This window comes from Amphiprion ocellaris, chromosome 10, assembly GCF_022539595.1.
Source record: "Amphiprion ocellaris isolate individual 3 ecotype Okinawa chromosome 10, ASM2253959v1, whole genome shotgun sequence".
NCBI lineage: Eukaryota > Metazoa > Chordata > Actinopteri > Pomacentridae > Amphiprion > Amphiprion ocellaris.
In genome coordinates, this window is record NC_072775.1 from 12,001,352 (window position 1) to 12,021,494 (window position 20,143).

General features: G+C 38.4%; 3 protein-coding genes across 4 annotated transcripts in view; 1 reads left to right on the forward strand and 2 right to left on the reverse strand.

Annotated features, from left to right (window-relative positions):
• Nucleotides 1-3,550, reverse strand: part of nsun4 (NOP2/Sun RNA methyltransferase 4) — a 42,058-nt gene extending 38,508 nt beyond the window's left edge. For both annotated transcript variants that reach the window (XM_035949605.2, XM_023273453.3), the window contains exons 1-6: nt 3,422-3,550; nt 1,810-2,029; nt 847-1,009; nt 614-768; nt 327-487; nt 85-209 (exon numbers count right to left, since the gene is read on the reverse strand). In XM_035949605.2, coding sequence (XP_035805498.1) covers nt 85-209; nt 327-487; nt 614-768; nt 847-1,009; nt 1,810-2,029; nt 3,422-3,514 — 917 coding nt within the window. In that variant the 5' untranslated portion in view covers nt 3,515-3,550. The remainder of the gene's footprint in view (nt 1-84; nt 210-326; nt 488-613; nt 769-846; nt 1,010-1,809; nt 2,030-3,421) is intronic.
• A 146-nt stretch (nt 3,551-3,696) lies between these two features.
• LOC111570597 (cytochrome b-c1 complex subunit 6, mitochondrial) lies at nt 3,697-5,564 on the forward strand. Its single transcript, XM_023273451.2, has 4 exons — nt 3,697-3,843; nt 4,304-4,363; nt 4,916-5,077; nt 5,214-5,564. The coding sequence occupies exons 1-4, from the start codon at nt 3,796-3,798 to the stop codon at nt 5,244-5,246; spliced, it is 303 nt and encodes a 100-aa protein (XP_023129219.1). The 5' UTR covers nt 3,697-3,795; the 3' UTR covers nt 5,247-5,564.
• Nucleotides 5,565-6,090: 526 nt separating this feature from the next.
• Nucleotides 6,091-18,408, reverse strand: pif1 (PIF1 5'-to-3' DNA helicase homolog (S. cerevisiae)). The gene is made up of 13 exons (XM_023273450.3): nt 18,285-18,408; nt 16,844-17,403; nt 16,520-16,643; nt 16,168-16,293; nt 14,518-14,671; nt 13,337-13,451; nt 12,873-12,979; nt 12,484-12,623; nt 11,953-12,059; nt 10,848-10,935; nt 9,955-10,100; nt 6,749-6,940; nt 6,091-6,395 (listed from the first exon to the last, which is right to left on the reverse strand). Exons 2-13 carry the CDS (start codon nt 17,393-17,395, stop codon nt 6,345-6,347), a joined length of 1,902 nt encoding a protein of 633 aa, XP_023129218.1. The 5' UTR covers nt 17,396-17,403; nt 18,285-18,408; the 3' UTR covers nt 6,091-6,344.
• Between the last annotated feature and the right edge of the window lie 1,735 nt (nt 18,409-20,143).

Sequence of the window (20,143 nt, forward strand, 5' to 3'; positions counted from 1 at the left end):
ATATTTCACTGCATATGATTATGAAATTTTACCACATGAACTGTAACAACCAAATGCACATTACATTAATGTTTACAAACTTACAGAAGCAGTTCTAGTTGCAGCTGAGGCAGCCTTCGTCTCTCACCGACCCTGATCTTATTGAATATATTGTTGTCGTCTTCCATGAGTGAATGTCTGTCTGTGGTGCAGGGAACGTCAACAAGGACCTGAACTCAGAGAAGAAAGCAGGAGGTGGACATTGTGATAAAATCTGAATAAACATGCAGTTAACTCAGACAATTGGACCTTAATATGATCAACAGGGTCATGAGACAGTGGCTTACTCTGTCAAAAGTGTTCCTTTCGATATCCCCCCATTTGGTGCCATCAAAGGAGGTGATGCGTAGTTTCTCATCTGTCAAAAACTGCTTTGGTACGTAGCTGTGGAGGACCTTCCTCAGTCGCATTGTTCGAGATACTGAGGTGTCATTTACACACAAGAACCCTTTGATATAAACACAAATGGTGGATGGTTAGTACCAGAGTCACAGAACTAAGACTCACAGACAGAAAAGGCAAAAAAGACTTGGACAAAGTGAGGAGAACAAACGGATTAGAGCAGCACACTTACTGATAGCTTGGGACTGAAGTAACGACAGGGTCTTGCCTCCTGGAGCAGCACAGAGATCAAGCACATTATGACCTTCTTGAACATCCAGTGCAAGACAAGGCAATACAGATGCTGCATCCATCAGGTAGTAACTCAACAGGCCGTACGCGTCTGGTCTTAAGAGGACAAGAAAGAACCGAGGATCAGACTACAAGAGACCATGTCATTAGTAATGCAAATGGAATATTGCTCACTTTGCTGGCTTGAATCGTGTGACATCCCCTCTTGGAAACACTAAGCATTTAATATTTGGGCTTAGATTTATCTCCTGACCATCAACGTCAGATTTCTTCAGGGAAACATCAGTGCATTCCTCCTGGGCCTCAGCCTCGGAATTTTGCTCCAAGCTTGGCTTAGCTGCAGAAAAGATAAAGAATGTGCAGCTGATTAGAGAAAGAAAGAGATCATAAACCACTGATGTTCTAATTACAATAGAAAAGAAGGGCAAACACTGTCTTCATCCAGTATAAAGTTTTCATATATAGCAGGCTGATGCACATTGGTCAAATGCAAGAAGTGCAAAGTGAAGTAAGGCAAATTAACTCAAACACGTGACGCTGATCAACACAAAAAGCAGCTCAAAAAACTCACATGGTTCCTACTTTACTTGATTAATTTACAAGAGTAGTCTGCCTAATAGAAAAAAATTTACTCTTACTTTTTGTTTTTAGTGTATTTACAAGACACAGAGTTTGTTTCACAACAGGAGAGAAACACCGAAAAGGAACAGTAAGTCGCAAAAGGAATAGCAACATCACTGATATGGAAATATTTATACAAAACAAAAAGTTGACAATAAAATACTGTTATGTATTTAATAATACAGTCTTGGAATATGTTGTAATAATAATTTAAAAAATTGTACAATTATACATATTCTTGTTTGCAATTTGTTTTCAGTTTTACTCATAAGAACCTATCTCAGGCAAAAAGGTAAGAAAAAAAGTCACTGGCAACTGAGGTAACTGAAGACTTGACCTAGATAAGAATCACTATGTCCAGTAAAACAATAATTGTATGTTTTATTCTACTGTTGTAAAAGACATAAAGTTAAAAATCTGTTCACCTCTCAGCATCAAAACATGAAGAGTAACAAATATTAAGTGATAAGGCTCACACTGGCTGGTTTACTGTGAACACTGGAAACACACACTGACCATCTTCCTCTCTGTTGGTGATGAAGTCTCTGCATCCCTTGGCTTGGAGGTCCACCAGAACAGCATCATGACAGAAATTATTGAGCAGGGCTCCATATTTTCTCTCTGATAGCATGGCTACGCGGACTGACGGCCACAGCTTCCCCAGCTGGACACTGTAGGTGGCATCAAAGTGATGCAGGGCCAGTCTGGTGGGAGGGTGTTTGGCATGTGTAGCAGCCTGTCCGACAGCAAGGAAGGAAACACATTTATTGTAAATGTGTATTATACTGTCTTAATTATATTCTTAATTATTATCTTAATTATTTCTTAATTATTATCTGTGTGGGCTTCATCAAATAATTTAAAATGTTCTGAATAAGAGGAAAGGATTTGATACTACAGTCATGGAAAAAAATATTAGACCATCCTTGTGTTCTTAAATTTTTTGTTCATTTTAATGCCTGGTACAACTAAAGAGACATTTGTTTGAACAAATATACTGACAACAACAAAAATAGCTCCTAAGAGTTTCATTTAAGAACTGATATCTAGACATTTTCCATGATTTTCTTGAAAATAACCAAATTACTAAAGTTCTTACATCAATAGCTATGACATTGTACTGCCAAAAACGGTGCTTTTAGGCATTTCATGTTTTCTTTTCTGTCAGTCACATTTCTCCACAGTGCCCACTCATTTTTAAGGTCCCTGGAGGTCTGACAATGATTCCTGACGTAGGAACGGATGAGTGACGGTCATCTCGTGGGGTAGAAAGATGTTTCCTGCCATGACCAGCTAGCAATTTGGTAGAACCATGTTGGGTTTGTTTTTTCTTGGTGTAATGAACGACTGTCTTGGAGATCTTCAGTTTTTTCGCTACATGTCTCCCACTCATACCAATTTCCAGCAGTGCCAAGACGGCTGCCTTTGTGGCTTCACGTAATTCTTTTGTTTTAGTCATTATGTAAGAGCTGACAGCTTCAGAGTTGTGCTACGGCTTGAATGTTAGCAGGAAACCACTCTAGGCCCTTACATGTGCAGTGCTGCTTATGACATGAAATGGCCTCTTATAGAGCCTGCAAATACAATGAAGCTTAAGCATGTCAACTAGGACATAAAGTATTATGTAAGAAGCTGCATTTTTTTGTTGTGTTCATTGTATTCTTCAGGCAATATACCTTTAGCTGTACCAGACATTAAAATGGACAAAACATTCAAGAAAACAAGGGTGGTCTAATATTTTTTTTCCCATGACTGTATAGGTAATGTAACACGCCCATAGTACATGTTTATATACAGTTTATATTTTTTCAACAAAATCTATAAAAGAAAATCCATTTGGTGACATTTTAATTTTGTACTTCAATGCAATTTTTATATTTTCACAGCTCCTTAAATCTTCACATATTATTTGTGTATAAACAATTATCAACACAACTGAAAATGTGTATGCATGCTGCTCTCTTCTGCTCTCCTTAATATCATTCAGTAAGGTACATTTCTTGAAAAACGTTAAGGATTTTAGAGGATATCTGTTCTGTGAACCTTTGTAGCACTTATGAATTAGTTCCATTTCCACTAACGACGACCAATATTAACTCATTTATCTAGTAGTGTGCTGATAACTTACCCATTTCTCTTTCACTCTGTATCTTCTGGGCGTTAAACATCTTAAATCTGTAACTTTTCTTAATATCAGCCTGGTGTCCATGAACAGCGCCATCTTGCCGTGCGTCAGGTTTTTTCGGTCCGACTTCGCTCCTGCAGTCAAACAACGGTTCCGCATACATTGGAAATTTAGATGGGTGGGTCTTACACAAATTCTGCGCGCTGATTGGACTAGAGGAACGTCACTAATCATTTTAACCAATAGGTGGCGTCTTCCAGTAATTCCTTCCAGTCGTTTCCGGCGTGTGACCGACCTCGCGTCCTCAACCGAAAGCCGAGCAACTGACGAGTTGGGTATTCGTTCTCCGAGTTTTGGGACGTTTCAGAGACATAGTCATGGTTTTCGAGAGGAAAATGCTCACGTACGGGGACCCCGACGACGAGGTATTGAAAAATATCACCTTATGTCTGTATAAGTCGCTTTTTGTGTCTGGATAAGTTACTTAACTCTGCTGCTCAGCTGAGTTCAATGTATCGAGGTTAGTGTCAGATCTTGTCAAGACGTCTAGTCATCATTTTCAGCATAAAACGCAGCTGACAGCTAAAACTGTAACACAAATTGTACAAGAATTCAAGTTTAGACAAGTAGTTGGGTTAATTTCAGTATAAATGATCGAGGTTGTCCATTTTCTGTCACACATCAGTTGTATTGAAAATGTACATACTCATTAAACTAATCTGTAAAAATAGAGTTCAAAAATGTTCAGATGTAAAATTTGTTTTGATCTGTAGTAGAGGGTTAAGTTGTCTTATTAATTTTTTTTACAGCTCTGGTTCCTTCATACATTCTGATTTTACAAACCAAACTAACCTAAATGTATTTGATATTATTGTCACTAACCAGGAGGAAGATGCACCTGCTGAGGAAGAGGAGGAAGAGGAAGAAGAAGAGGAAGAGATGGTGGTAAGTAGGGCTGCGACTAACGATTGTTTTCATTGTAATCTGTAAATTATTTCATGGATTAAGTATCTACAATCCAAATTATTCAGGTTATTGTCAGAGGAGTAAACAAGCCAGAAAATCTCCAAATTTAAAAAGTTAGAATCAGAAAATTTTCATAAATAGGTGGCAATTAATTTATTCGCCAGACAGCTAATAAATGAATTGTTGTAAATCCAAAGGTAAAATTGTTCGTATGCCTGGGGGATATTTTTAGTGTATAAACAAGTAATTCATACAGAAATATTTCTTAGAAGAAACTACAGAAATTTTAAAGCATTTACATTAGTCACATTAAGCAACTGGAAGCAATGACAGAAAGGAGCAAAATAATAAATAAAGGTCAATATTGTTGTTCAGCACAAAGAGGAATATTTCTATTATGTGGTATTGCTAACTTTCCTCAAGTGAAACAATCTGAGCTCTCCATCAATCACCAATTTCATTTCAAAATCACATTCACATGCAGCCTGCTCTGTGCTCTAATACACATAATATTAATTTTGTCCCTTTCAGGACCCTTTAGAAACAATACGAGCCAAGTGTGAGGAGACTGAACACTGTGTGCACTACAGAGAGCGTCTGGAGTTGTGTGAAGCTCGCGTCAGTTCAAAATCCAACACTGTGGAGGACTGCACAGAAGAACTCTTTGACTTTCTGCATGCACGGGACCATTGTGTAAGTTTGTGATGGAAGCAGCAGAGAGACAAAAAATGCATCTTTTTTTCTTTGACAGCAAGGAAGAGACTAGAACTATATTCACCTGAATGTCTTCCGGTGAAGACGCTAACTGTGTCATTTTCTCTCTTTGCAGGTTTCACACAAGCTGTTCCATAACGTGAAATGACCTGCCTGCCCCACAGAATCTGTTTAGCTGCTATAATTGTAAAGTAATCAGTTATCGCTTATGAAGTCTGTTCTCCATCCCACCCCTTGTATACAGTGCATGCTTGTCAGGATCAGGAACACTATTGGCATTGTGAATCACTTTTACTGTGGATTATTACAGCCTACAGTTAGTGCAAAAAAAGAGTCCAGACTGTCATTACAACGTGGTCGCATCATATGCAAAAGCAGGTATGCTGCTCCAGTAATGGAGTTTACCTCAGGTTTGGTCATGGATTCATTGTTCTGACCAGAAAATAAAGATCTTCTTTGGTTCCCATTTGGGTGGCTCCTTTTCAATGTATTTGACTCCCTGGTATCAGTGACTGATAGTTTAGTTTAATAGACTGCTGACAGCAAAGGCTCCTTTAGTAGTGTTTCCTTATGAGACACATTTGGTTCATAGTTAGGTGATGGAGACAATTCTTTTCAATGATCAGCATTTCTAGTTATAGTGTATATACTAAGATACTCAGGGATTTTTGGACATGCAGTATCAGACTTAAAACCTTTTTTAGGGCTAATATCCGCATAATTAATCACATTTTACAGCATCAAACTCAGGTTAGAGAGGTCTTAAAGCTACACGTCAGTTTACAGACAACCTGGTTTTAAAAGGTGTATTACAAAAAAAGCCTCCTGTGCACTAAATAGATGCTGCCACTGTAGCGACTGCTAAAGGCAGATTTTATTTTCCAACCCCATGACCATTAAAGGTAAGAACAATATATCTTTTTAGTATTGCCAAGTGAAGCATTGCTTTGCCATGAACCATTAACCTTAAACAAAACACAAAATACTGAAAATTATATGTAGACTAAAACTTTATTTGAGTACATGATCATAAATTAAAAACCACAATAAAAATAAACTCTTAAAAGTTACAGTATTGAACACTTGGTGGCAGTGTGACTCCAAATACAGCAAGTTAAAGTGGAAATGTGATCGTAGAGGTCTTTGGTTGGAGTCGTTGAAGAAAATCATAATCCCTCTGGAGGAATAACATCACTAATGCACACAGTGCAGAATACAAACAAGGGATTTGGAGACGTTCTCCTCTTCACCAAACATTTTCTTTGTTGCTGCTGCCAACAAAATCGTCCATGGAGGCCTGCAGAGAGCAGTGGAGACAGAGGAGGCTTGTTTTCCAGCACAGTAGTTTATGTAGAAGGGTTCTTCAGAAGGCTCTGCTACACTACAATGTAATTCGTTGTGAGTTCTCCAATTTGAGACGTGAATGCTTTGATCTTATTTAATCTCTGCCTAAAACACACAGCATATAAGTTCAGTGACATTTATTGCTGACTGAAACACCAACACTGGGTTAGCTACATTTATAATTTACATGGGAACCATACTGACTGTTTCAGGATTTCTACCTGCCCACAAACCGTTCAGGTACTAAAACCCTTGTTATGAATCAGCAGCGTCTAAAGCTTACAGTATTATCAACTCTGCACTCACCTGCAGGAGCAGCCTCTCCTTCCTCAGTCTCTTGTAGAAGACGAGAACGTCTGGATCTGCCCGGACCACACTGGGGTCGAAGTCCATGACCCTCAGACCCTCCAGGCTCCGAGCCCGAGACAACGCCACATAGGCCTGGCCGCTCTCAAACACTCGCGCCAAAGAGATTTCCACACAGTCCAGAGTCATTCCCTTGAAAAGACAATCAAGAAAGCTTCATTTTACAACCAATACTGACCCACCATTTAACAACACAATCAAAAAAATGTAGCAGATCAATCAATATTCCAATATTTGGATACAGAGAAGAAAAATAGGTTGTTTCTCATTTGAGAGCATGTACCAGACGGGACTTAATTTCTAGCTTTAAATCTATCTTTGCCGTATCTACACCCCGCCCTGGTATTCTCAGGTATCATCTGTTTATGTTCACTCATTTCCTCTGTGGCGATGCAGGTATGACGCTTGCTTTTCATGTCTCGACTCCTCCGCTGTAGATCAAACACTGGTGACACTCTGGTCGTGACCAATGAACCCAATTACCCAGAGGCCCTCCTTCCCCTCTCCAGCCAATTTATCCATCTGACTCTTTATTCCACTGGGGGGCAAACTGAGTCATGTGTGGTCAAAGAAATAAAGCATCTGTAAATCTGTGCTCTAGTGCTCACAATTGCTTTTGTACCTGTGCGTTTTAAAAATCATCTTGGAAATATTACCACTTCAAAACTAAGAGGTATTTGTTTGATTTAAGATGTGAAAGTGACGACTCCAGACAAGCGCTGCATAATGAATACCAGCCAACAGCAACTCGTCTTCACTTGCAAACCCATTAACTGGCACTCAGTGCTCAGCAGGTGAGATTACCGACACGATGAAAAGAGGGAAAAGCAATGTTGGAAATGAAAGGTGTGCAACCTGAACTCCCTTAAAGCATCACTAAAAGCAGCTACAGCCAGTCAGTGGCTCTAAGAGGTTCATTTAAGCCACAGGAGTGACGACGACCGTCAGCATCTTAACACACTCAAAGCTGGTGATTCATCTGATGGAGCGTGAAATGGATGGTAAAACCTGATTACAGTTTACTGCCGGAGCCACCAAGTAGGCCAGACTACAAGCATACTTCAGCCTGTTTAACCCTTCAAACCCCAGAACCCACCAGCATCTTTGAAAGGCATGTTATCTTTAAAGCAATGAAAATTACTCCACTTAGCAGAGCAAAAAAACCACAAGAACAGAGAAAACTGTCACATTTTAAAATTTTCCTTAAACTACTCCGATGTGAAATGCACTTCTATTGGGAAAATGAACCAAATCTAAGCTAGAAATGATGATATTTTATCATAATCACATTATTCTACATGTTTCATTAAAACATTCACCTAAATAAAGTGTTTATCTAATCAGATCCTGTAAAAAAATTAAATAAATTCCGTCCTTTGCAAGACATAGAGACCCAGTTACAACCAACAGTCCTGTAGCAAAAATTCTGGGACTTTTCTTCAGAACTACAGGTTAGGTTTACACAGAGCATATAGGAGGAAAGTATGAAGTAAAAAACGGAAGAAAAATGTAAGTAGTAAATTACCTATTCACCATTTTTCCCCGAGTCTTGGTAACAACTGTGGCCATTTGGAAAAATGTTGTATATGTTGATTTTATTTTTTTCCTGTTTGTAAAACACATAATCAAAGAAATGTACACTTTATTTTACTTTTTAAGGATCTATTTCATTATTAATGCATCACGTTGTGCAGAAGACATTTAGAGTTCTCTCTGCTTATAGTCATTGTGGTGCTGTTTCTACTTTATATTGTAGTAAAAAATGAATCCACAGTGAGTAAAAATATGACCGGAGTTAACTTTGTTCTACTAACTAAGGTAATTAGTGTTCACTATCTGAATGCTTGTACAAAATGTCATGGCATCATTTTTAAAGTTTCAAGCTGGTGGACCTCTGGAGCAGTGAACACACAACCTAAAGCCAGCTCAGGCTAAAACGATCTAATAGCTGCATTATTATGCTGTTATTTAAACTAATTCAAGTAAGATTCAGCAATAAAAAAAAAAAACTACTTTAGATTTACAGAAAATTCTCTCTTTATAAAAAAGTATATATCCTTTTCTCTCTGAGGATTGTCTACACTTCTGCCATCCCTCTCAGCTTCCCTCTCCTGTGGATGGTAACCTTTGAGGACAGGTGAGAATTTATTCTGATTGAGGTTCAAGGCAAACTCAGACACTGTAATCAAACATGCAGCCTTTTTTTTTTTTTTTTTTTTTTACTGCTCATCTCTGTGACTGCAAATGAAATGGAAAAAAGAAAAATGTTTTTGGGTCAATTCCTTTAAATTAGCCATTCATCTAGAGCAGGGGTGTCAAACATATGGCCTGCACGCCAAAACCGGCCCGCCAGAGGGTCCAATTCAGCCTGTGGGACGACTTAGTAAAGTGTAAAAATTATAGAGAAGACATTAACTGCAAATTGTAAATTTGTAAAACTCTAAATTTAAAATAATTTCAAGACCATGGCAAGTTGTTTTGGTCATAAAGCAAAATACTAGATTGTTCATTGTTCTTTTGTCGTTTTGTGTCTCATTTTTGTAATATTTTGTCTCATTTTTGTTGTTTTTTTGTCTTTTTTGTCTGACTTTTGTCGTTTGTCTCATGTTTTTGTCATTTTGTGTTTCCTGCTTGTGTTTTTTGTCTCATTTTTTTCATTTTGTGGTTCGTTTTATTCGTTGTTTTGTGTATATTTTTTTCATTTTGTGTTTTTTTTTGTCTCGCTAGTGCCGTTTGTCTCATTTTTTGTCATTTTGTTTCTCGCTTTTGTCCTTTTGCGTCTCATTTTTATAATATTTTGTCTTGTTTTTGTTGATTTTTGTCTGACTTTTGTCATTTTGATCATAAAGTAAAATACTATATCATTTAGTTCCAGATACCTGAATAAAAATTTGGCGTTGTCGTTATTTATAGGTTATTATGCTCTGATTTTACTGGTCCGGTCCACTTTAGATCAAATTGGGCTGAATGTGGCCCCTGAACTAGAATGACTTTGACAACCCTGATCTAGAGAGTCATACAAAGTACTGCTGCCCCGCGACAACACCAAACAACGTGTTGTGCAGAGAGAAAGTGAGCTCATTGTTGATTGGTGAACATTTGTTTTAACACACTGGACGCACATCTGTGACTGAACCTGTGCTCACCTGGCTCTTATGGATGGAGATGGCCCAGGCCAGTTTGAGTGGCAGCTGCTGTCGACTCAAGTAAATCCCTCCGCCGGACTTGAACACCCAGCGCTCCTGCTTCAACACCTCGGTGACACCACACAGGAAACGCACACGTGGGAGGCCTGAGGAAACAACAATGAGTCGGCACATAAACAAGAAATTGCCTCTGGGTTAGAGTTGATCTGTGGCGTTTTCATTAGAGAAATTTGTCATTTTGTTTACGCCTGGCCTGCATACTCAACGTTAATCTCCAATTAAAAACCAATGTTGTGTTTCCGTATTAGTGAATGCAGCAGAGGCGAGGCGACTAACTGCAGGTGCTGAGCAGAAATTCACATTAAGAGAAATGGCTGTGATTTTGTGGAGGGGTTAGAGCAGAACTTTGAAATGGATAAGGTTGTGGCTGACTGCCAAGCTCTAACAGATCCAGATCCATGCTTAAAGAGAACTTAAGACATGAGCAAAAATCTCCTGTGGTTAAATGCCTCCTACAAACATGTCACAGCAATGACAAGTCATTTTTTTGACAGTGGTGCCTGTGAGGTGTACAGCAGGAGGAATAAACAAAATAACAGCAGTGATGACTGACACAAAAACCTTTTTTTTTTCAGATCTGTGTGTATATATTCAGCAGATGTAACACATTAATCATATTTTAACTCAGACAGTTTCTAGTTTCATCTATATTCTAGGCACACATCCATTTTTTCCTCATCAAAAAGGCAAACAAGTGTGTTTTCTAAAATTCGAATTACTTGTTGAAAGAATCCTCTGTAATTCTCTTCCTATGTAAGTGGAATTTGTAGCGAATTATTGCTTTTCTGAGCAAATGCATTTGGAAATATGCTGTGATTAAATTAAATACTAACCATGTTTTCCAGACTCAAAAGCCACCACAACCCCTCGTGCTCCGTTCACCAGACCTCGAGCCACGTCCAGGTTCTTTGTCAGCATGACCTGTAAAAGCACAAGCAGCACCAGAAAATTCAAAGCACATCCTCACTCAAATTAAGTTCTTTGCTTTATGTATATCAGAGGTGAAGTACTGCATGCCACACTATGGTGGGTAAAGAGCATCGACTGTATATTAAAGATGGACGTAGTATCCAGGTCTGAAAAGTGAAGCCCAAGTGCTTCAAATCTACATTATCTTTACCAGCCAGCAGGGGGCGACTTGTGTGGTTTTTAATCAAAGTCTTTGAGTAAATTATTATTTCTCACGTGCTTTGTTATCTCAGTGAACGTTTTTTTAAAGGGTTTATATTCTCAGTTGGTAGTTTTAAATCTCCTTCAATACAGAATGGTGTTGATTTTATGAATTATGTTCCCATTTAGAGGAAAATACACAATAAAGTAGGGTATGCTTTGAGATTTTGTGAATGACTGGTTGCTACTGTATTGCCATGCATTGTTACCTGGAGTTCTAATGCAGATCCAGCCCTCAGGTGTCATGTCCAGTTAAAAAAAAACAAGATGATGATGTTCAAAGTTCAAACTCAAATCCACAGACCAGTGGGTGGTTTCAAGATAGATACGGTCAATCTTTTATATATACTGCGACTCAAAAGTTTGGGGTCACTTAGAAATATCCTTATTTTTGAAAGAAAAGCAGCTTTTTTTCAATGAAGATAACATTAAATTAATCACAAATCCAGTCTAGACATTGTTAATGTGGTAAATGACTATTCTAGCTGGAAACAGCTGATTTTTAATGGAATCTCTCCATAGGGGTACAGAGGAACATTTCCAGCAACCATCACTCCTGTGTTCTAATGCTACATTGTGTTAGCTAATGGTGTTGAAAGGCTAATTAATGATTAGAAAACCCTTGTGCAGTTATGTTAGCACATGAATAAAAGTGTGAGTTTTCATGGAAAACGTGAAATTGTCTGGGTGACCCCAAACTTTTGAACGGTAGTGTACAGTCTGTGGTAGTGTTTGTGATACACATAAAGCAAAGTCACACAGGCCTACCTGAGCTCCCACTTTCAGTTGGATCAGTCTGCTGACAGGACTGTGAGCGTCTATAGTCTTCACCAGCGCCGGGTCGCTGTCCAGGGCCTCAAACACCTTCACTGGCCCTAATCAACAGGGAGGGAGACCTTAACAGACTGCTATAAAAACTAAATATGATGGAGGACAGCCAGGTATTCATGTTAAGAACCTAAAGACATCTGAGCAATAAAAACACTAATAAGAATTATTATTTTTTTAATTATAATGAAACCGTCTAAACCGTTTGAGCCTGCTGCCACATGGGGTCAAACACAGCCTCCACAGTTTTCTCATACATTTGACTGAATAAAGCAAGACCAGAACAAGAAATAACAGAAATCAAAGCACAAGTGGCTTCCTGCTGAGCCAGAAAAACACCTCCTGAGAGGTAAACGGGTTTTAACAAGGCTACAGTCGCAGCTTTACCTAATTTCAGCTGGATCCAAACAAACCAAGAAACACCTGTTTCAAGCTAAGAAGCTGCATGTGATCAGACGGAGGAGTTCAGACCTGGCAGCTGCTGGAGTTTGTTCTCGTTCGTGAGCTCCACGTCATCCTTGTGTGTGCACAGTCTGGTCGCCAGGATACCGTCTCTCTCGATGTGGTGGTAGGAACTTCTCATCAGCTTAGCCGTGACTTCCTCTGTCACCCTGAAGTGTGTTAATGGAAACAGAACTTTTGCTTTAGAGAAACTATTTTCGCAGCACAACATACATAAAACATTTTCCAAAAGACCTGCAGTGCCTGAAATGATATTTATGCAACATACATAACAGGAAAATGTTTTATACTAAACATCTGGCAGAAAACCAGTTTTTAAACGTGTGTGCAATGGGATCACATTGGCTGTACAAAAATAAAAACAGCTTAAAAAATGAGATCATAGCTCATTATTTTACCTGCCCACCCTCACTGCCTGCAGGAGGGAGATAAAGCTGTGGTCCGTTTGCCTCCGGACCTCCGTCAGCTCCATGTTGACCTGGATGACTTTCCGCCAACTCCTGGCCTGAAGGTTCACAGAGTACAAAAGGGTGTTTTGTTTTTCCAACCAGCAACATCTATTAATGTTTTCAGGACTCAAGCAGAGAGGCTGAAGAGCAGGTGCGGATTCGGGAACAGAATGAATAAATATAAACGACTCAGAGCAGTAATGACTCAGGTGTACTCAGACCAGCCTCTCACCATAAACACTGACGCAACAGAAGAAAGGAAGGTTCCCAACTAAACCACAGCTTTTTATATTCCATTACTCACCACACTTTAAACATACAACAGTTGAATTAAATGAATGCGTTTGTTTAAAAGCCTCCCTCCTTTCTCTGAATTTATTGACAGGATGCACTAGAATCCATTGTGTTCTGACCTGGAAGCAGAAGCTGGCCTTTTCCTTTCCTTTAGAAACTGGAGGCAGCTGAAGAAAGTCTCCACATACGATAAGCTGGATGCCTCCAAATGGTTCAGTCGACCTCCTCACCGACCTACAGGAGTGCAGAGAGAAGGTGAGTCACTGAGGGTAAAACTGGCTTCTATAGGGCTTCATAGCTGGTTCATATGTGTGTTTTTGGGTTTTTTTTTTAGGCCTTTATTTGACAGGAAAAGTAGGAGAATGACATGCAACACATTTTCCTGCTCCTCAGGATTTATATACTTAGTATATGTTATGCACTTAGCTTTATAAATCAAGTTTATCATTACTTTCTGTCTTCAGGATTAAGTGCAATGATAAACACAGTATACAAAACTATTAAGCCTTGCATTATAAAACAAAATGTAATCGTCATCAGCAAAGATACTGAAGTTTTAATGACGACTTTCAAAGCTTGTCTGGGTCTGACCCCCAGGTATATCTCAGAAATATTGATCCCATATGAGTCACTTCGCAGCCTTAGATCTTCAGATTGGATCCTTGTGGCTGTTTCAAAGTCAAGGCTGAAATCTAAAGGTGATGTGCTTTTCCCATCAGGGACCCTTGAATTTGGAACGACCTGCCTGAGGAGATAAAACTCAAAGAATAATTGACTGCTTTTAAATCACTTTTAACTCCATTTATATAAACAGTGTTTTATCTGTTGTTGTCTCCTCTTGTTGCTTTTCAAGGTTTGTATTGCTTTTATCGTGTTGTTTATTTATATTGTCATATTAAATTTTGTATTTCTGCATATTTTGTCTTCTTGTTTTCACTCATTAAAATTTTCACTTTGTTGTATTTTGCCTCGCTACGTGGCTTTCTGTTTTTATTTTTGTCTTTTGTTTATTCTGCTTCTGCTTTGTATGTCGAAGCACTTTGCAAACACTTGCCTTTTATGATGTAATAAAAAATAATATTATAATTAATGAAGACAGTTTTGATGAATTCGCTCTATGATCTGTGTTTCTACAGAACCGGATGTCTCATTGTAACTTAACAGCTGCAGCCACGAGACCCCATAGATCCTGTTTATTCCTGATTTGGCAACAAGCAGCGACCAAACCTGTATTTGCTCTGCTAGAGAGGGTCTAAACCTAAATTAGAACCCAACCTTAGATTGATACTGAAATCCTCACCTGGCCACTGATTCGAGCTTGTCAAAGAAATGGGCCTCCACCATGGAGACCTCGTCGATGATGAGGTGTCGACAGCTCGTCCAGTGCTGCAGCACTCCGGGCCTCTGAGCCAGCTCAATGCACTGCTCCAGGGGGGCAGAGCCAGAGCCGATCCCTACAGAGAGTGTAGATACAGAGGATGGAAAGACAGATGGCCGGAAGGGACACACATGAATAACACCCATGCAAGAACTTAATTTTCACCCTCTACTGTATGTTGAGATCGATTTAAGAACATCAGTTAATGTGGAAAACCATCCGAGACGTCTTCCTCCATTATATAAAAGACTCATTATCTAAAAATCACGCAGACATTATAAGTAAGTCCAAGGATGCAGGTCTACTTTAAAAAGCGACTACTTCTTGTGTATTTTAAGCACAAGAAGAAATACGTCAGAAGAGACTTTTAAATGTCATAAGTAAACTGTTTAAGTTTTGAATTACTGGTCAGACAAAACAAGCAATCTGAGGACATTAGGAGGAGATGCAATCACTATTTATTTCTACTATTTTTTGTGAAGTCTATATGATTAGTAAAGAAATTAATCAGCAGGTCAGTGGTGGAGAAGTATTCAGATCCTTTAGTAAGTAAAAGTACAAATACAGCAATGTAAAGATAGTCTATTTAAGCAAAAGATAGTAAGTAAAAGTATGTGATTAAATGTAGCAAAGTAAATGTGTGTGTGTGTGTGTATAGTTATATAGATAACTGCATAACTGATGTATTAATATATATATATATATATATATATTATATATATATATATGTATATATATGTATATATATATATATATATATATATATATATATATATATATATATATATATATATATATATTATATATATATGTATATATATGTATGTATATATATATATATATATATATATATATATATATATATATATATATATATATATATATATATATATATATATATATATATATATATATATATGACCTCATTAGATTAGTAATAGTGAAGCTGCATTTTACTGTTGTAGCTGCTGCAGATTTGAACAGCCTAATATCTAGTTTTATATTCAGGGACAGCAGATAAATCTGAGGGCTCATCAGGTGATTAATGGGAAGGAAAGAAGAAAAAAACAAATTTTGATACATACATCAGTTTGTAGTTTCCTCATTTCTTTAATTTTTGCTGAGATATTGGATCATTTGAACATTTATTGAAACAAAACCATGTGAGAATTTCAGATGGAAAAATCAGCTGCTAAGTTACTAAGTTCAGCTGCTAACAACTCATAGACATCTGAAATGCATAAAAAGTAGCACAAAATTTAAACACTCAAGTAAAATAAACCTCAAAATTCTACTTAATGACAGTTCTTCAGTAAATGTGCTTTATTACATTAATCAGAAATGAAAATAAATGTTAGGATTCCACTATGTGCTGTTCTCTTTTTAGACAGCAAAGGAACATCTGTGTTTCTGCCCATTTCACAGTCTATGTTTAGGATAAACCTGAACTGAAACCTGCAAATTGACCAGTTAGTCTGTTTGTATTCTTCAGTACCGACTCTGTGCTTTTTATAAAACAGACCAACTGATGGAAAATAGATTTGATCTTCAGGGGCACATTGAATGACTGACCAGCAAAGTTGTGTAACGTTGTTCCTCCAATGTGACATGCAGCCACTCCTGTGCTGGCTGTGGCAAAGGTGCTCTTTGGTGGGAGAGATCCAATGATTCTCTTGAGCAAGAAGGACTTTCCTGTTCCTGAAAATAAACACAGTCAAGAGCAGGCAAATTCACACAAGTGCTGCTTATTAAAAGAGACATCAGGTAGTCAGGAGGAAATTTAAACATCAAATAAAGACAAAAAAAAATCCTCCAACATGTGTTATAAATAGCATTACATGCAGCATGCAGCATATGATTTTATAAGACAGTTATGAAAAATGAATCCAAGAATGTCTGTTTTAGACAGCTAGTTATTTTCTACCTGCACTTCCAGTAAAGAAGACATTCTTGCCACTCAGCACTGCACTCAGAACAGCAGCTTGTTCCTTATTTAGCTTCCGAGATGGAAGAGAAAGGATGGGCTTCTTATTTGGGTTGGCCTTCACCTGAAATAGCCCACAAATGTGTTGATGCATCTTTTTCAACTCGGACAGAGAGAGGTGGAGAGATCGATAAGAAGGTAGAATTATGGAGCATTATTGATCCAAGGAGATGTTAATGCATCAGTTTGCTGCACTCTTAAGACATGCAGCAACTTCAATAACCAATTTAAGAGTGGTGTCTAGGGGCTGTGTGTAAAACTCACTGGGCTGAAGTTACAGTCACTCCTGGACCGTTTGACCTGCTGTCCTGTTCCTGCCACAGTCGTCTTATTGGTGCGGTCAGTCAACCCTTTAGGAGGCACTTTACTCCTCAACTCATTGACCTTCTGGATGTCTTTTTGCTGCAAGGGGCTGATGGCCTCAAAGCTGCGAGGCAGACCGGCTCTGAGCTTCTCTCGGCCAGTCAGGGGTTTGCTGCTCTGCCAGGCCTGGTGCTTGATGCTCAGGGTTTTGAGGAAGAGGCGCAGCTGGTCGGGAGGACAGTTGGAGAGGAGCAGCTGGATGTTTTCAGGGAGCAGTTTGACGGTGCACTTCCCATCTCTGACGAACTTGGTGAACAGTTTGAACTCTTTTAGGTGGTAGTTTTGAGGGATTTTCCCGTCGTGGACTCGGAGGAGGATCTCCTGGAACTCATTCCGGCCCAGAATAACGGAGGCTTTGCGGATGACCTGCCTCCTGGTGGCCTGACCGGAGCTGTTGAGCTGCTCCACCGTCACACAGCCCTGCAGCTGGGCTCCGTCCTCTCCAGCGAACATCGCAGCAGCTTGGTGCCATACAGAACACTTTACATTAATCAGTGAATATCACTTTGTCTGCAGTTTCAGGTAATGCTTTAAACAGTTGCCAGAGTGTTAAAAAAAAAAAAAACTGGTCAGCTTCTCAGAGTAATTTTCCTCATATTTCTGTAATATTTTAGCTGCTCTGGGCATTAGATTATAATCAATCCTGTTTTTTTTCCAGTTTTATTGGTTGATAAAGCTCTAAAAGACCAATTCAACTCATTCAACTATGCAGTTTTCCACTTTCCAAGAACTAACTGCAGTCCCTACATTGATGCATCACAATGGCTTGATTTAATTCATGAGGATTGCATTTAAAGTTGACAGCCCCTAGGATGATTGAGAAACAGATAATTTCTTTATTTTACATGCAAAACCCACATGTAAGTCACATTAATTACTGTCTAGTTTCCAAACACACACAAGGATATCATACAAACCAAACACATGCAGCCTAAACATCACAAGCAATATCATAATATTGTCTATACTCATAAATGTCATGACTTATTACACTATAAACTACAACAATTTCGATGGTTAAAAAAAAACATTGCACAACGACATCTCTTTGTTATCTCCACGGATATAAAGTTCTGTGTATTTGAATGTTTTAACTTCTTGATCAGGATGAAAGCAGATGAAGATCTACGTGAATTGGACAGAAATCACCCTTTTTGTGTGCAAAATAGGAAACACAGCTATGATTTCACCAGCCTGAACTCAATGTAACGCCACCACAGCTGCGCTTCACTCAATCAAACGCCGTGATATTATTAATTAAACTCTAACAACTAAACTTGACAACAAGAACCGAATAAAAAGTTAACTGTAGTTACAGGAAAAATTAAAAGGCATCGCTTACCTTTTTATTTTTTAATAAAAATTGTCCTTATCTTTGTGTTTCCGTCCTGCTGCTGCTTCTCAACCTCAAAACACCGATTTTCAAATTGTCAGTGCGTGAAACCAGCCAATAGCAGAGCGACGCCGCCGACCAATCAGAGGGAGGACATTTAATGTCGCAGCCAATGAATGACGAGCAGGGAGCCAGTAGCCGGTGACGTCATATAACTGCGACATACACATGGCTATTCGGAAATAACTGAAACGTTACAGAAGGAAAACAGGTAATTAGTTTTCAGTAGAGCCAGAGAAATATATAGAAGCTATTTTTATGTAACTGATGCACCAATATGTGTCGCGGACTGTTACTGATAGCATATGCAGTACTTTCGTGTGTATTTCTACCCTGAGTGTAAAACTATGTTATGTGTGAGAAGATAATGTAGCAAGTTCTATGAGATGCAGCTTTGGAAGTAATTATCAGACTACCTGCTCTTTTCTTTACAAAATCTACACAGCAGGTATTCAACATTGGTAATTTTCTTTTGAATTTTATCATAGTGGTTAAATATTTATAGCATCTTCTTAAAGACATGCAACAAGACAATGCATGCAATAAATTAAAATAGGATGTATGAGAAGTGTAAAAATCTAATATCAAAGAAAGGTTGCCTAATGTCATCTTCTAAACAAATAGATAAAGTTAACTTGTTTTGGCTCATTATTTTAGGCTCCCTCTTGTTGCATTTGGATCAGATCAAATATGATAGTTCAATTAAATTCAATTCACTTTCAGTTATATATGGACTGTAAGGTGAAGACCATACACATTTAGAGAATGAAACTCACAGATCTAAAGTTTCCTTAGAATTTCCCTTGAGCAAGCATTGGCGACTGTGAGAAGGGAAAAAAAACAAACATCCCATTACTGGAAAGAAAATAAAAAAATTTCAGCAGAACCATGCTCAGGGAGGGCAGCCATCAGCCTTGACTGGTTGGGGTGACGGGAAACAACACAGAAAGAACAGTACTTTAGAGGTCAGTGAGGCCAGTGACTGCAGATCAGAAACATGTAGCTCCAGATCCAGAGACGCGTACAGAGAGGACAAAACATCAAGCTAGTGACATGTAATAGTGGCATATATATGTTTGGAAAAAGATAGAGGAGAGCAGAGAGCTCAGTGCTGGTTCTACAACAGAGGAGCCTGATAACTGAAGGCTCTGACTCCCCTTCTGTTTTTAAAAAACACAGGGACCACAAGTAAACCTGCAGTATGAGAGCAAAGTACTCTGTTAGGATTATATAGTAAATAAAGTCTTTAAGATAAATGGGAGCTTGGTCATTAAGAGTTTCATATGTGAGGAGAAATAGTTTAATTTGATTCTGGATTTTAGAGACAGTGAAGAAAAGCTGATATGGCTTCATTTGCCTTCAGTCTGCATAATGCTACTGAGAAGAGACAGAGCTACAGCATGGTGTTTATTCCATTTGAGCTTTAATATGCAGGTCATTACACCAGGATAGAGGAGACGCTTTTATTTAGACTAACTGGGGGAAGAAAAGTGATGATTCGGCACTGCCAGAACATTGTGAAATAAATAAGTACTTCACATTATATTTATGAAATAACAGTATAAGTATAGAAGAAGAAAATATGGACGAGTAAGAAACATCTCTAGTTCATGTTTTCTTCTTCTATACTTATGATATAGCTACTTCTATACTACATGATATCGCTGTAAATGCTAGACACCTTTATTGTACAGTGCCAGTAAAAAATTTTAGAGTTTAATGTATTTTACAATTGAAATATTTTCTCTGAAGAGAAAAGCTAGCATATTTTTGGGGAAAGCCTGAGATCTAAAGACTAGACGCTCAGA